Raw genomic sequence first — 17,886 nt, 5'->3', positions numbered from 1 at the left:
GCTTGCCATTAGAACAAGTCTCAAATCCCAGATCTTCACTCAGGCACAAACTGTATTGACATTGCAGCAGAGCCACGTTCAGCTGGAATTTGTGGGAAAAGTACCAGTGAGATGCTAAGCCAAGTGAGGTTCTTTACAGGATGCTGTTTTGCAGAAGTGCTACAGGTTCAGTCCTGAGCACTGCCTCAATTTCACAATTCTGGCAGGAATTGTTTGCACCCCGCTCTTATCTTTTCTATTAATCTTTCATATATCTTCCTGTAATCTAAGTCCGGTTAGAAGAAGCTGAGCGGGACTCTTGCCACCCACTGTGTCCCTTTTGAGAAAGGATGCTCCATGCAAAACTCTTTGGATTTAATCAACAGAGGTCAGGGAGGAGGTATCTCACAGAATGGAAAAAGTACAAAGCTGAGCCTCAGCTCAGGCAGATGAGTATCTTTAAGGGCCAAGAATCATAAAATCATAGAATCATTCAGGTTGGAAAAGACCCTTAAGATCATCAGATACATGACAGAAATTAGTGATACTGGAATCTTTAAAACCAGAACTTTAGACTCTCTGAAAGTTTGTCAGCATGTTAAACAGCTACTGCAAGCTCATGAGGCTAAACCACAGCCCCGCACAAACGGGGATACGCTCAACAAATTATCCAGTGAAATGAAAGTTCAAGTTTACAGTAATGCAAGCAGAACATTAAGAGGAAAATACATAGACTTTTAATGAAAAGGTGAGAAGTGGCAACAATTATTTTCATCGGTTTTTTTGAATGCCACTACATACTTGCATGTTGTGTTGTGAAAAAGAAGTCTTTTTGTAATCTCTAAAGTCTCTAAAATGCCAGAGAACATGTAAAGCTTTTATAAAATCAGTACTTATAGTAAAGGAACATGAAGACTTAGCTGAATGGTATTAAAGGTTTACATTTGGTACCTCACCTGCAAGAGTACAGTTCAACTGTACTCAAGAGTCAAAATTGGACAGCTCCATCACCCAGAGACTTCAGAAAGTGCAACTGAAATACAACAGTCATAACTCAAAGGCTGCAAATGCAGCCACAGAACACATACAGCAGAGGAAAAAAAAATTACTCTGACAACCTTTCTTAGTGTGCTGTTGTGCAGCCCTCCAGCATGATGCACTAAACAAGCTACAGGCACTACGCGTGAAGTATATTCTGTAGTATTTACATACATATGTTTAGTTTAGCCTTAGTTTTTGTACTAAATATTCCTCTTTTTATTCCATAAAAGGAGGAAGTAAATTAAAAGTTCATAACCCACAGCACCTTCATCCCAAGATACCATGCCATGATATTAACGTCAGCTATTATGGCCAGAAGCATCCAGTGGTCAACTTGTTTAAGAAATTCAATAACTCAAATAATCTAATAATTCTAATCTTCAGAAGTCTAAATTATGGAACACATTAATGATGTAATATTGCACCAAGATTACCTATAAAAGCTGGATTCAGTGGCAGCAGATGTTAACTGAGACCCATTCTTAAAGTATAATCTACAGGAATTGGAAGCCTGCGTCCTTATTCAGTCCTGGTTGGACTGCTTCATTTCTTACCAGAGATAATAAGGGGAATAGGTTTCCTACCTAAATGGGAGGAATGCTTGTAGCCTATTCTCACAAGGGTCATTCCAACTTTGAAATTCTCTTCACGTTAATAAACTTCAGGACATGATGAGAAGTCCATTGCCGACAAAAAGCTTACTGAAAAGGTAAAAGCAGTGTGACCCCTTTGCAAAAAACACACGAGGAGAGTTTGGCTGCATAATATATGCTCATTAACACTTACAAACTGTGAGTCATTTGGGGGTTTTAATTACGATTATGGAAGGCATTTTCTTCATAAACAGATAAACATCATGGGAGGTGGGATGATTCTGCCAGATAAGCTAATAATGTGCATGTTGCTTAAGTGTGATTAACAGCCTGCTTTAGTTGATGCCTGTTCATAGCAGAGATGATTACCTTTATTTATGGGGGTAGGGAAAGGAGCCAGGAACAAAACTACACAAGAAACTCAAATAGTGATGTCTGTTTGGCTTTACTATTAACAATATGGCACTCAAGGGATTCTCACTGGCCACTCAAACTGCTTTTCCAGGCTTTCCCTGAGTATTTTTCAAAAGGGCAAAGGAGCTCAGGCAATGTCAGTGACAGACTCGGGCCAAGAATTGTACTAGATAATGCCTTTTCTTGGAAAGCCCTAAAATGACAACTGCTAAAACAGGCATTCTTGTGATAATAATTATAAATTGTTAAGGCTGAATATCTAAATTGATTAAACAAGTAATTTTCCTCTATATCATTTTATTCAGCTAGTGCATAAAGAACTCCTTAGGTAATTTTTTTTTTGTAACTTGAAGATTACGTATTAGACTTGAGAAACTTTCATTATACAAGAAATCCAGTTACTAGAACATGTTGATCTTCTAAGTCATTTGGAAGAACATTTCAGTTTATACAGCTTGTCCATAATGCATTTGATGCTTGATTCTTCCGTGTTCCTAGGATGAACGAAGAATTAAGCTGATGTACATCCTGGAATTAAACCAGCATTTTCAACTGGCACAAATTCTGTTTCAGTGGGCTGAATACTCTCTGAAAGATACAGAAGCAGCACTTTAAATGCAAAGCTCAGTCAGAATTCTTTCCCTACAAGAATCAAACAAAAAAATCATACATTTGAATCCCCTGGTTATTCAGATCTTGCTTCACCCTCAAAAGTAGCAAAAATTCAAAATTAGTTATAACCCGATGCTGTGCCACCAACTTCTGTTAAGTGAAGTGACAATTAAGAGCAAGAATATCTTGCAGTAAATTACTTTAAGTTACAGCACGCTCACACTCCCGTTTGAATAGCTCCCACTTTGAACATGTTCTTTGTGTTACCATTCCAGGACGAAACATGCCCAAATAAGGCTTCTGAACAGAAGATAAATGCACGTTCTATCTATATCATCCTTGAAACTTTAGTAACTTTGCCCCATTGTAGAGTTAGGAGATGTATTTTGTTTTGACCAAGTGCCTTCCACCTTCAAAATGTTTAGTTCTGAACAAATCTATTTCAAAGGAAAACTCGGGTTTGTGCCAGAACCACTTGATTTGAAATAGCTCAGAATTAAATCACACATTAGGCCATGATAAAATGCTGATGAATTCTGAATTCTACGATCATTAGTTCTGTGGAACAGAATAAATAGCATCACGGATACATAAGAATGTTATGCTATTGTAAATACCAAGACGCCATTAAGTAAGCCTTAGGGAGGTTATCTAATTTAAACACAGCTGAAGCAAGAAAGAGATTCCATCCTTTTATTGAAGTTGTTTTCCTCTACTTACATGCTCAAACTCTTACCTAATCCTTCCTCTGCAAACTTAGGTAATTTTTGCAATGTTTTCAAGGTAATTACAGAACTAAAATGAGTAGTGCCGTTTTTAAGCCAGTGTCTGTTCTGCTTTCTTGCTGTTCTAAGTGCCTGGAAATGGGAGACCACTGCCTAGACCTTGAACACAGTATCATGAACATGAAAGCACCAGAAGTAAGCATGAAGACAGATAACATTTCCTCAGCAAATATATTTCCTTTCTCCCTCAGCAAATACAGTTTCCACCTAGAAACCCACAGAAATGCTACAACAAATTCAGGCTTTGGTGCTCTTGTTGACACATCTCTTCTCATCCTCACCACCAGTACCTGCAGACTTCTTATTCACAGACAGAAAATTAACACAGTAGAAAATACAGATTAAAGAACACATTTTTGCCTTGAGTTTTCTCTACGTATGGTATAGCACATGATTAGCTGCCTGTGAAGCCAAGAGATCTTTTAGATCCTTCCAAAAGATCTAAGTAGTACATCTCCAACCATCAACTGGATGTTCAATTATTAGTGCCAATGATGCAGAGCAGACCAACCTCATCTTGTTTTTGCTAGATAAGCCAGTAAGATTTCTGTAAACCTAGGGATAACTGAATTTTAAATTATAAATTACTATGACAGGGAAGCTATTCCTCATTATCAGTGTGGTAAATAAGGGCAACTGGATGAAACTGAATCAGACAATTACTGAAACATAAGTATATATTAACGGTTGGACTTGATCTTAAGGGTCTTTTCCAACCTTAATGATTCTATGGTTCTATGATATACACCTGGAGCTATTTAAAAGACATGTAGATGTGGCACTTAGGGACATGGTTTAGTGGTGGACTTGGCAGTGTTCGGTTGACAGTTGGACTCAATGATCTTAAAGGTCTTAAATGATTCTATGATTCTATAATTACCTTCTAAAATAGTTTCTTATTTAAACTTACAAGACTCACTTTAAGTAACTGAATCAAAGACATTCAGCACTGCATTCCAAAACCTGTCCTCCCTCACTCTGAGACCAAAAACATCTGTGAAAGTCTTTTCAAGAATATTTTGCTAGTCTTTTCATAAGATGTTTCTTAATGTACTAACTTTTAAAGCATATAATCCTTTCAGGTACAAACAGGCTCAATCCTTTAGCCCTTATAGTCCCGTGTACCTCCTCTGCATTACTGAAATTATTCATTAAGTAAAGTTACAGGACGGGCTAAAATTTGGCTTTTTACCTCTAATGTGCCACAGTTATCTTGGATAACAGCCTTTTATACTGTTAAGTACTAATAAGTTTGCAACATATTTTGCAAACAGATATTAGCACCCCAGAACATCAGGTAACGCATCAGGTCAAATTACGACCTAAAAAAAAATCCCGAGGCTTAAGGGAGCTTAAGATTAATATTGTTGGAGCAACCACTTACTTCAGACACCAAGTCTGAAATGCTTAGGAGTGGCTGTTAAGAGTCCCTTGAGACGCTGTTTAACTCCATGGAGGTTATGAAGATTAACATCCACTCGTTCTGAAAACTGGGTTATCGATGTGCCCTGCAGAGTACCCAGAGAGGCACAGACCAGAAACAGCTATTTGTTACCAACGTAAAAAGGGAGAACACAGGTTATTTTCAGTCCTGTGCTCTAACCATTCACTTATCCTAAAATATGTAAACTTTCTTTCTTCCCTTCCTTTTAGGATAAATAACTGTTACTTTTGAAAATATGATAATCTGTATTTCTGAAGCATTACAGAAGGGAAAAGAAGTTAATTTCTGACGACTTCACGGAATGCACACATCACTTCATATTGCTGAATAGACCCCTGAGAATCAAGTTTGTTCTTTAAGAATCCTTGTGAAAATAATTCAAGGCATTTTCAGTGTCTTTTATAGTAATAATTTTGCATAACTAATACACTAAAGATGACGACAGTGAAAACCTGCCATAAAATTCAAGAGAGTCAGGGCATGACTACCGAGCTTAGGTTGTTCTGATCTGTGAACAGCTATTTGGCAAGAAAGTTGACTTGTGTCACCCTGTTATTTACAAGATACAGTGCACATATGCTGCACAAAATACCTAGTTGGTAACTAAGGTGTAAGGTCTGATACCATGACATCAAATGTAACACTGATATTAATGATGTCAAATATCTGTGCTACATCAGCGCTATGGTACAACAGCACCATAGGACTCAGGCCACACTGAAGAATACATAACTGCGAAAGGAATCATCCAGACACTTTAAGCAGCTGGTTCAACTGGAAACTGCTCGATATTTCCACCCAACCTGATCTTTTGGGGTGAAAACATGCAAAGTTTGAGCCGTTTGTACCTTCTGAAGAGCTGACTGCACCACTCTACACCCAACATCACAGGGCAGAGCTGCTGCCATCCCCTGGTGAAGGGAGGCTACGAACGGCTCCTGACTGCGCACAGCTTCGAGCAGAGCTGCCTTGACCGAACGAGGAGGGACAGAAACCTGTGAGCAGGTCCCTGCACTGCTGCTGCCAACATCACACCTGAGTCCCTCAATGGGTTCTTTGTTGGATCTTCCTTCTGGTCGTGTTTGAAAACGAACTTGCTAGCTACAGGTTAGCATTCATCCCAAAATCTGCATCCACATTCAAGAGGATCCCAGAACTAGAAGATGATGGAATTTAGCTGTTGTTTGACAGTATTAGGAAGACTCATATAACAAAGGCATACATCTTCAGTGCAACATAAACCTAACCTCTTCCTTCACCCAAAGATCTCAAAATACTCTGCAAACAGCTTGACCCTTTGCAAGAGGGGTTGAGTAGAAACCGCCTTCCATTTTGTGAATTCCGATTTTGATAAGGAATCCTCTACTCCCCGCACCTCCTTCTAGTCAGGACTAGAAATGTTTATGAAGTCTTATCTCCTAAAATGAGAGAACACAGAAGAATTAGATTAGGAAAATGATATAAAGCAACTGTTCGGATGAACAATTTTAATCAGCCTCAGTGAATGGTGTTCACTAAACAGTGAATACCATTAATGTTGAAATCCCTTTCTTTTCTCAGCGTGGAAGAGACAGGGTAAGTTTTCCCGTTACTGGAATTCACAAGAAAAAGAAACTGTAAGTACTTTGGTTTGTCATCTCCACATCATGAAATGTATGACGCTTTCCACAAGCAATACTGTACTGTGAACAAGTGTCCTAAGAAGTCAATGTTAACATTTTCAGAGGGTCTAATTTGCATACTTGCCTAAAGTCTTTAAGCCCCATACAACTGATTTCCTGCTTTATTAATATTTGTACAGCACCTCCGATATGAGCTTCAAAAACACAAATGAAACAAGCACCACCACAACCTCGGGCAGTGAAGAAGTGCAATGCCACCTTTGTTACAGAACAAAAATTGATTTTCTGAAGGTCACTCAGGAAACCTCTGTCATAGGCAAGAATAAAACTCAGACTAGCATTTTTATCCCAAACCCTGTCCTCCTTTAAAGATATTCCAATCTAATCTAGATTGAATATTTGATTCTAATTTTGAACATTACAATTCTCTACTTTCATTCACAATGTAGATACTGTTTTTTAACTTTTTAGTACTATTCTAACCAATTGGCTTTATATGTTTTAGTAAGACCATTATTGTGGTTGGTTCTGACCTAGTTTTAAGTCTTGTTCTCTCATCCCACTGTTCAATGAAAAACAAAGCACAATTAAGTAATACCAAAAAGAAATCAATCAAATAATACAAAAACAGTAGAATAAGGTTTATTTCCCCAGATGAAATATTGCCCTGCTTCCTCAGGCAGTACTGTCGGCACGCTTTGTATTTTTATGACAAAAATAATTTTACTAGTTAAGTATTTTAAATTGCAAAGGGAACCAGATGAACTAACATACTATGAAAGAAGAATTAATGACTTCATCGCTCATTCTTTCTAACTTGCATTGTTCACTACAGCTGCTTATTTAGCACTGTTTAGTTGCTGATTTAAGGATTTCTTTGCAGCCTGTTTCAGGTTCATTGCAACTCGGGTTGTGGCAGATAATACCCCATTTACACTGCAAGTGATTCTATCCTGACACATCTTGCCCTAGCCTGCAATTCCAAGTATCAATGCACTCTCTTTGAGTGACTGTAACATAGTCTGATTCTCTCTGTGCTGGGATATATGCAAGGCATGCTCCAAAATGCCTGGTTCTTTAAAGTGAAAATTGGTAGTGGAGAACAGATTTACATGTTTTAAAAAAAAAAAAAAAAAAAAAGAAACAAGGACCAACATTCCGTTATATATAAAGTAAAACTGGAAGTCCATTTACTTGATGGGAACACAGAATTTATAAATAAAGTCCATAAAGTCTTAGGTAAAGTAGGGTCTCATAGGAAATTAAAAAGCATGAACAAATGGATTGTGCAAAATGATGAGATTTGAGAGTGTCAAGTCCTAACATCAAAACTGTCAATGTAAAATGAGGACAACATTTACCCACAGCTTTCACAGATGTCACCATTTTGAAGGAATGAATGTTCCTTACTATTCTTTGAAGCCAAAAAGGACTATTTACTCTAATGAGAAATAAAACTGATAGTAGTTTAAGAGCAGAAGCTTTACAGTATCTTAATGACAGCTTTTTCATATTCATAATATTTACTCTAATTATGAGATAATTCATAATATTTACTCTAATTATGAGATGATCTAACATTTCGCTCACTGTAGATAACATACCAGGCAAGAAGCAAGAAAAAGCAGAATGTGGAAAGCGAGAGAAGTCTCAGTCCTGCAAACTGTCCTGCATGGATGTATCACAAAGCCCAGAGGACAAGACATCACCCTGAGGTTAACAGCTGCCTATTCAAATACAAGGATTTACCTACACAACATGGAGTGCAAGGTCAGAGACACCCTTCAGATAGTACAAAGCTCTCTAAGCTATCAGGAGAAAGCAGCTGAACATGTGAAGTTTCCATTCTTGGAGATATTCAACACCAACACACTCCCAAGTAACCTCTCTGGCTGAACCTGCTTTCTGCAGGGGGTTCAACTGAGCAATATCTCGCATTTCCTTCCAACCTCAACTATTTTGCAACTCTGCGATATTCCATTCAAACGCAATCTGTTTGATCAGAAGACAGACATCAACTGTCATCATCTACTATGAGATTCCTCAAAGATAAAACACTTTGTGTTAGCAGATCTCAGGGAAAATTCAGGACTCTTTTGTACTTTCCAGGTGATTAAAATTTTCTAAAAATCTTCATCAAGTAGATTGAGGTATTATGTATAAATCCAGAAGGCATATGCGGTGCTACAGAATTCTTGTATTTCGTATTTAGGAACACATAAGCAATTTTTCTGCTTCTGAGCTAGAATTCTCATATCTTTGTGAACACACCATCGATTATACATCTGCATGGCATTTTAAGGGATGCTCCAAGGCTGCCTCAAACCCACTCTTCTGCCCATACAGACAGCAGCCAGGGAAATCAGCTATGATTGAAGGATGCCCTCCAAAACCAGACACTCTACACATCTACATAGATGCAGCAGCTCTGCACAGTCAGGTTGTACAGCACAAGTTCAATGCTTGAAATTGCTATTTAAGAGTCACAGAGGTTCACCAGCAAGAAATCATCGCTAAAAAAATTCTTTAATGCTCACAGAATTCTTTTTAGAATCTGCTTAGTTTTAGTTCTTGCCATCAATCAAAATAAAAACACAGCATACTGCGTCTACTTCTGCCAAGGTTTTGCAAAACAGGAACTTGAGTGTTTTAAGTAGTTTTGACACTGAATCCACTTCTTGAGTTCTTTCTAACATTCCCCAAGCGACTCACACTTCTGCAGAAGAAAAAGGGAAAATACCACAAAACAGGCTTTGATAGTGCGATTCTTTGTTGTTTTCCTATTACGGCGCTCTCTCGCAGCCAGCTTGCAGTGAGCTGCTGATGCTTAACGCGGGAGCAATTCTGCTGCAGTAAGTCAGCACTGTGCACTGGTTTCCCACGGCCAAAACCATTTCAGCCTCTGCACGAGGCGCAGCGGACTTCTGTTAGCGTGTTACGCGGCTTGCGACGGATGCACCAGGATGCAGGACGGCCATGTTCATGGCCCTGAGATGCTGCGAGGGCGCAGGTCTCCCGGACATGGTGGGTTATTCGAAGGCGGCTGAGGTATCTTCGTACCAGCATGTTCAGCAGCGAGGCCAGAAACTCCCCTGTCCACCCAAAACACCTGAGACTAAAGAGCTTTTTAGCCACAAGGCCCCTCTTAAGTGTCCCAGACTTGGTTAGAGCCTCACACCCCTGGGATGATACTTGCAGGCACCCACTGAGGGAAGAGTACAAACATCGGGGTGTGACACAGCTGGAAAGGGCTCAGATTTCAAAGCCAACAGGAGATGCCCCATTCTAAAGCGCCTCATGCTGAGAGCCAAGCTCTGGTCTAGTGTCCTTGGGGAAGAGAAGGGGAAAAGCAGCATCTTCCGGGCACGCAAATTGACACAACACGGCACACTCCAACTCACCGACGTTCACCGGGACAAAAATTCCACACCCACCGAGTCACTCCCCACCCAAACGGCCCCGCCGCCATCTTGTCGCTCGGCACCCGCCCACCGCCCCCGCGAAACTCCATTTCCCGTGAAGCCCAGCGGCGCCGGCACCGCAGCAGCGCGGCGCTCCGAGAAGGCGGCGGCCGGCAGAGCAGGTACGGGCGGGAGCCCGCCGAGCCTCGGGCGCGGAGCTCCCCCAAGCCCCCTTCCCGCCTGCGGGGGCTCCTCAGCGCGGCTCTGCGCTCCCTGACGGTCGGTTCCGAGAGGGCCGTGCCCCGTGCGGGGTTGCCGTGCTGAGGGCGCCCGATCCCGCCCTGCCTGCAGCCGGTGTACACGGACTAGAGCAAGGCCCGGGGAGGGACGGTGAAGACTTAACTAACTCTTCATAACGGCAGGTGTATATTTGCTTTTTTCCACAGCAGTCATTTTTTCTCCAAGTATAACCTCTCTTTTGAGACACACCAGGGCGGAATGTGTTTCTGCCTCGCCTAGCAGATGGTGAAATGAAAGGCCTCAATAGATCAGATCTGTGAATAACTGAATGTGTAGTGATATTAAAACTCAGACTGATTTTAATGTGTGTATTTACAATGTGTTTTATAGGTTAATTTCCTTAAATAGTGCCAAAGGAAAGAGGATGGAACCCGAAAATACTGCCAAGGAAAGAGTCCTCATCACTGGAGGAGGCGGTTATTTTGGCTTCCGGTTAGTGCATTAAATAGTTACTACATACAAGAATAAATGTAAAAGATCGCTGCTGGTAAGGCAACAAAATCCGTCTGTAAAAGGGAAGACCATGGGCCTGAGATACCTGATCCAGTTCACCCCCATCCGATTCATCTTGGACCTCAGTTTTAAACAAACACGTCATTCTGTTTCCACATGTTTTAAGTAAATATGTTATTCTATTTCCAAATGTCAAGCATCAGCTGACTTGCAGACATTTACTTGCCTGGTCACCTTTGTAATGGGGATTGAGATCATCATCTTTCAGCCTACTCTGAAGAGCAAGCCTACACTTGTATGCAGATCTTTCTTTGGACAGTAGGCCATGGCCTGCAAATAGTTACACATGTGCTTAGCCATATAGATTAAATACTCCAGCTGCTCTCCACTCTCAAGAATATATTTATTTTTATGGACAGTGATGTTTTACGATTAGAGTTGTTAATAAGGTACATATTTCAGTGAAATCCATTTCCCCTTACGGTAGATGGCTCTGCAGGCCATGTAAAGAAAAAACTCTATTTTAAGTGCCACACTACCTTCTAGAGTACTCTCAGAGTTATAACTGCTTACATAGGTGAGAGAGATTACAGTCATGACCAAAAAGTAAATTTCAAGTGGGGAGGGGGAGGAAATCTCAGAAGAAACCTATCTGACTTCTGCTTGGCTTTTTCCTCCACTGTCTCCCCCTTTAAGCACTATAGAAATACGACAGTTGCAGGAAAGGGGGAGAGGAATACCAGATTTATACTTTGTGTCAATACCTGTGTTTATACCTGTGACTTGGAGTAAGATGTAGACATGTGGCAAAGTATTCATGCCAGCTTAGAAGCATCTCGCTCATTCCTCTTCTCCATAGTTTTCAAACGCAACGGTGAAGACCAACCTGTTGTTCTGACAGAACTGGGATGGTACAAAAGCATTAAGATAAAACCAGTATTTTTTTTTTTTTTAAAATACTTGACTACAGGTTTACATCTGAAAGGTTTGCTATTGCTGATCTGTAGGTGACAGAAGCAGGGAAATAGCTGGGTTCTTCTAAAAGGCTGCTGAAAGCACTTCAGTTATTTCTGTTCTGAATTCTCCCTTACAGCAGTTCTGCCTCTTTTTTCCTTTTTTTTTTTTTCTCCAAAGTATTGATGGAGCATGAGAAATTAGTTCAGTACCTGAAGTATCACAGTTGAATCTTCCCCATAGTAGATGGCTGAATACTTAAGACTCCCATCAGAAAAAAAAGGAAAAAAAAAATCAGTATTAAAATAGTTAATAGTCTTCTCTTACCTCCAGATGAAATGTTTCATGCATCATTATGCTATGTATACTAACATACGGTTTCCATCACGTTTTAGTTTAGGTTGTGCCATATACCAAAAGGGAGTTGATGTGATTCTCTTTGATGTTGTGAAGCCACTTCAAACCGTGCCAGAGGGAATAAAGTTTATGCAAGGGGATGTCTGTTGCCTGTCTGAAGTGGAAGAGGCTCTTAGAGATGTAATCTGCGTATTCCATATCGCTTCCTATGGCATGTCTGGCAGGGAGCAGCTGAACCGAAAACTTATAGAAGATGTTAACGTGAAAGGAACAGAAAATGTCATCCAAGCCTGCAAGAGCACAGGAGTGTCGAGTCTGGTTTATACAAGTACATATAACGTGATATTTGGAGGTCAGATTATAGAAAATGGGGACGAATCTCTGCCTTATCTACCTCTTCACCTTCATCCAGATCACTACTCCCGGACCAAATCTTTAGCTGAAATGAAGGTGCTGGAGGCAAATGGTGCTGAGCTTGGAAATGGGAAAGGTGTATTAAGGACTTGTGCTCTCCGACCAGCAGGCATCTATGGGCCTGGAGAACAAAGACATCTTCCAAGAATAGTTAGTTACATTGAAAGGGGACTGTTTAAATTTGTGTATGGAGATCCTCTTAGTTTAGTAGAATTTGTACATGTAGACAATCTAGTTCAGGCTCATATCCTTGCCTCTGAGGCCCTCAAAGCCAACAAAAAGCACATAGCTGCAGGCCAAGCCTATTTTATTTCAGATGGCAGGCCTGTAAATAACTTTGAATTTTTCCGACCGTTAGTGGAAGGTTTGGGTTACAAGTTCCCAACCCGTCGTCTTCCTCTCTCCCTTGTCTATTTTTTTGCATTCCTTACTGAAGTAGTTCATTTTCTTGTAGGTCGCGTTTATAATTTTCAGCCTCTCCTCACTCGCACAGAGGTTTACAAAACTGGTGTCACGCATTATTTTAGTATGGAGAAGGCCAGAAAGGAGCTGGGGTATGAGCCTCAGCAATATAGCCTGAAGGAAGTGGTCGAGTGGTTTAGATCTCGGGGATGTGGACCAAAGCAGAGAAAGTACACCATGATGCACCTTGCTAGGGATGGAGGATTGCTCTTGCTGCTGATTGCTGTGATGGTCTCGTGGTTTCCATCTGTAGTTACATTTCCACTCTGAAAGATGCAACGCTGAGTATGGAGGACAGAATTTACTTATGTTCTCTGAACACTCTTGGTTTTGACAGACAGATAATAAAAAAACCCAAGGAAATACACATTTGTGTCATTCAGGTAAATATCTTTAACAGTTTTATCCCCAAGGAATGGAACCGCTGAGTAAAAAGGTGTAATTTTTATACATAGTTCCTCTTCAAAGTAAAATTGATCAGATCACTAACAAGATGAAGCTCAGTATTACTGCAAACAGCATTTTATTTTCAGGTACAACAGCACACTACAGTGAATGGAAAAAATGTCCTTAGACTGACCCTTCCTCCTCCATGATGGGATTGTACTCTTGGTCCCTGCCCTTTAAAGAGTTTGTGCTACACGATCCAGAGGAGGAGAAACTTAATTCTTGGATCACATTCCAAGACCAAATTCTGCTTTCCAGCTTGGATGTATATATGCCTAACCAAGATTAACTGATAAACTGCTAGACAATAAATAAATGCCTTTTTTTTTTTAATGAATACATTCCGGTATGCTTTTCTGAGTTAACTCTGTGATATCTAATGACATTTCTGGAAAATGCACAATGGTTAATCTAAGTTATAGCAAAGTGCTTGAAGCAGCACAAATTTGTAGATTTTTCTAACAGTAAAATATGCCTGTTTAAAATGAATGAGCTAGCTAAAGTGCATTCATAAATAAAACCTACGATTTTTTCCCAGCATTATTGAATGGTTAAACAAATAATCCATCAAAGACATCTGGTAAGTGATTACATTCATGTTCCACTGTTTATAAAACATTTTTAGCCTTTAATAATATTTCTTTAACACCTGACACTATTTGAATAGAACATCACCTTTGTAGTAGGATGATAAACCCTTGATGCAATGAAACTCATAATTTTGTGGAGTTTTAAGAATAGAAAATAAGACCTTGTTAAGTACAGGTCACTACTGTCTCTAGCAACTCCCTCATCTCTGTCAGTTTAATATAGGAAGAGCTACTGAGAAACTTCACATCAAAATGTTAAATCACAAAGTTGTTTTCCCTTAACCCATCTGCATTACAGCTTCAGTACTGATTGAAAAAAGGACAGTCCTTCAAGAAGTTCACAGTTCTCTTTAAACTTTAGTCTTTCCATTTTAATAGCTGGAACTACACTGGTCTTAATTTAATTTTGTGTAAGGTCCAGTTACTTCAGTTCTGTTGAACTCTACTGGGATTTAAATGGGGAAGTGAAGAGGAAGAGACAGGCGGTAGTTCTACTGCATTGTTAAAGGATTCTCAGAAAACAAGAATGCCTAAATAGAGAAACCCAGCTAAAAGTCCACTGCCACCTGTGTTTAGAAGATTGAAATTTCTGTAGTTAATGATGACTGAAGACAGCATTATTTTTTGAATGTTGAGTTCTTTTCCTGAGAAGTTTACCTTTAAAAAAAAAATCACTATTGATAACGACATGTTTTGTTTTGCTTGAAATCTGACTTTCCTCCTCCTTCATTCCCCTACCAATGTGCACACCATGAAAGAAACTAAATGTAATACTTAGCTTGAGGGACAGCTCAAGAGAGAACTCAACTTTTTTTTTCCCCCCTATAATTGCAAATAAATTGAGGGGGCCTGGGGCAGCGGTGTTTGCGTAGCAGGAGCGTTGCGCTCCTTTATAAAGAGCTTATGTGCCTCCAACAGAGTGCTGATGGCAGAAGGGCCGCTCTCCAGAAGTCATTAATACACATCACCACAGTCTGCAGGAAGAAGAAACCTGCTTTGTAATAAACCAGAAAAAAGACAGTTGTGACCTCACGAAAGCATCGGCCCGCTGTTCTCTTTCCAACAGGCCCTGTTTTTTTTTTCCACGTGAAAACCACTTGGTTATTCTCCCCTTTAAGTTCTCTGGTTTTGACACAATGTTATCAGAAATAGATTAAGAAATTTTAATGCCAGCAGAAGCAACGGACAAAAACAACACGTACAAGAAATTGCACAAGCCTATTGCACAGAACCATAGTATCAGTATTTCACGCTCGGTCTTGTAAAAAGATCTTTTAAGATACGGAACATAACTCCTGTGCCCTAGAGGAATTTCTTCTCCTATTTGTGATCTTTTTATTAGCAAAACTCAGCTACTGCCATTCATAATTATCTCAGTGGTGGGGTTGGTGGAAAAATCTATGAAAGGGTCCTAAACTCATGAAGCCTAAATTCACACTGTTAATGCTGGCTGAGGTTAAAGCCCTGGATAGCTTTTTAGGTACAACAGAAGAGGAAGCTCCTAAGAAGACACACAAAAAAAAACCAACCCAAAAACCAAAACCAACAAAAAAACCCCCTAAAACACGAATACCAGAACTCCTGCAGAAGCTGAGCTCAACACATGAGCCTTCTCATTTGTCTGGAATCAAGGACAGAACTTTTCACTGATAACAGAATAGGAGGCACTACTTTGTCCCAACAGCCCGTGACTTCTGCTCGAGCACAGGGTACTAAATCAGGGGCTTGTCAGGAGAAATAAGGCACAGCTTGGCAATGGCTACCCCAGACCCCATCAACAGTGTACTGGTATATTCATTAATTCCCTGTCATACAGCTCCACCTAGTAAAAAAAAGCAAAGTCCTGACTACAGAAGAGGTGAAGGATACTTCTCCTCTTTCCAAAATGAAAACAGGAAATCTGTGGCTTAAGGAGATACTTTAAAATTGCTTGAAAATTACATATGTATAAAGCCAGTCACATCTGCTCTATTTTAAGTATTTTACAGTGAGAATTCTCTCTCCTTCTTCCTGTTTTTTATTTGTTATTACTACTCTTGCCTGAATAGCTGAGTAAATTACCTTAATTAATTCAAGTGTTGTGTCTGTTTCCAAATTCTAATCTATTACCTGTTTTCCTGAAAGTGAATTACCAGAAATGCATCTAAAAACTGAAAAAGCAGAACCGAAAATGTAGCACAGCTTCAATTTTTCCTAGTCCTCAAAATTATTTAACAATTGATAAGTGTCTCGCTATAAAGAATGATGCTGATGTTTTAAGTGAATAGTTCAAGGATCTTTGGTCAGATGCTTAACCTCACATTCACAGCATGTCCAGGTAAAACTTTGCCAGATATACATGAACAACTTACACTTCTAATGTACATTTAAATATATTTATTGTAGCAGTTTAAATGTCAATGATCCTTAAAGTAGACCAGACTTTTATAGCGCCTTCTCCTAAGAGACCCAACCAAAATTTTCCTTCATTTCTATTTATTACTAATTTCTACATACTTTCAACAATATAGTGGCATATTTAATAATTTATGATGTGATCTTCAGAGAAGTGTCCTGAACACTGATAATTTACACATATTGTAAAAGATCTGGGGATTAAACTGCAATTCAGGAGTACACAAGTGTTAAGGGAACTACTTCTGCTTTATTTTAGTCAAGCTCCTGATTCCCTGTTTTGCTGGAGTAACAGCTAAGAATGTAGGCTAGCAATGAATGAAACTGCACTTTACATTCTTTTAAAACTGATAGCTGTGCATGTTTATAAATACTGTTATGGATCAGAAGATAAATTTGGCTCCCAGCTGATTCCGCAGGTTAATTTTCAATATATTTAACTTCTGTTTCTAATGATATACATGGAATTTCAGTCTGGAACAAAGTCAACTAGTTGGACTGCACTTTGAAATGCTGACACACGACTATAGCAGACTTCAAACAACTGTACTTCAGTTTCCACGCCGCATTCAGATTTTTACAACTAGTTTGGAGAATTCAAAGATAATCCCTGGTACGCAGCTAATGCCATCTCACCATCTAGAAGGTTAGTTTGAAAACTGCAAAGCTAAAAAAATGTTTGCAACAGAGAAACTTATAGATGCATTGAGATGGAAAAAAGTGAGACTATGGGCAACAAAACACCTGAATGAAGAAATTTTTTGGACTTCGGAACTCATGCATACCAATACTCACAAATTCAAAGGTGATAAAAGACCCTTTGGCTCATGTAATGACCTCCTGGAAGACTTGGGCTGCAGATACCCCATACTGATTCCTGTTCAATATGCAAATAATTGTTACCAGAAGACTGAGAAAAATTTTGTTCCCAAGACTCCCAACAATGAAAAAAATCACAACATAAAGACAGCGTGCATTCACCCAGCAGCACTTCTGCCCGTGCAACCTTATGGGCAAAAAGAACGATGTACCTCTATATTTGTGGATACTATCATTCTTGGATTAGAGACATTTTGGGAAAACGGTCTACATTTACAGAACACTATCATTTGATGCTATCGTCTAAGTAGGATTGCAAGATCGAAAATGGACAGTTCATTAAAAAATTCATTTCTAAGCACATTAGCTGACACAATTTTATGGTGAACATCAAGATTACTGTTCTTCCAAATTACTACAAACTTAATCTTTGCCTTATTCAGACTTTATTGTTTGAGTTGATACAAATCTGATGCTCACTAGGGCTAAAGTTTATATCTACCTATCACTGGGAAAGGTCGGTTAGGAGTTGCAGGTTAAACATGATCTTTGACCTTTTCCTTCTGCCCTGCTTGTTTGCAGCCAGATGAAGTGCAACAATAACCATGTCTGTGGAAACAATCAATAAGTCAGTTCATCTTAAAAACACAGAAATGCCCTTCCTTCAACCTCTAGCAGAACAGACCGTAACACACCAGCAGACCACTTTTCAGTAAGAACTCACTCATACTGCCTGAAATGACTGGCAAAATGAGTGAAATTCAATGAGCAATGCTTAAAGAAAGAAGCATCTGGCATCATTCAC

General features: G+C 39.5%; 1 protein-coding gene across 4 annotated transcripts; it reads left to right on the top strand.

Moving 5' to 3' along the window:
• The first annotated feature begins 9,985 nt into the window (after positions 1-9,985).
• On the top strand, positions 9,986-17,746 carry SDR42E1 (short chain dehydrogenase/reductase family 42E, member 1). 4 transcript variants are annotated; one of them, XM_087739292.1, is made up of 3 exons: positions 9,986-10,073; positions 10,522-10,623; positions 11,994-17,746. In XM_087739292.1, exons 2-3 carry the CDS (start codon positions 10,556-10,558, stop codon positions 13,099-13,101), a joined length of 1,176 nt encoding a protein of 391 aa, XP_087595418.1. In that variant the 5' UTR covers positions 9,986-10,073; positions 10,522-10,555; the 3' UTR covers positions 13,102-17,746. The 4 variants fall into 4 exon arrangements, with proteins under 4 accessions (XP_087595418.1, XP_087595419.1, XP_009465520.2 ...); XM_087739293.1 differs by having other exon boundaries at positions 10,051-10,313; XM_009467245.2 differs by lacking the exon at positions 9,986-10,073 and having other exon boundaries at positions 10,460-10,623.
• The last annotated feature ends 140 nt before the right edge of the window (positions 17,747-17,886 follow it).

Source organism: Nipponia nippon, unplaced genomic scaffold (genome assembly GCF_047370975.1).
Source record: "Nipponia nippon isolate SJK-2023a ecotype South Korea unplaced genomic scaffold, ASM4737097v1 scaffold_7, whole genome shotgun sequence".
Taxonomy (NCBI): Eukaryota; Metazoa; Chordata; class Aves; order Pelecaniformes; family Threskiornithidae; genus Nipponia; species Nipponia nippon.
The sequence above is the reverse complement of the archived record's forward strand: the minus strand, read 5'-3'. Positions and strand labels throughout refer to the sequence as shown.

Bases quoted from the DNA above. Each gene is read 5' to 3' on its own strand.
- SDR42E1 (XM_009467245.2), top strand. From the start codon at position 10,460: ATGTGTAGTGATATTAAAACTCAGACTGATTTTAATGTGTGTATTTAC. The intron at 10,624-11,993 runs GTTAGTGCATTA...ATCACGTTTTAG, and splicing joins GGCGGTTATTTTGGCTTCCG to TTTAGGTTGTGCCATATACC.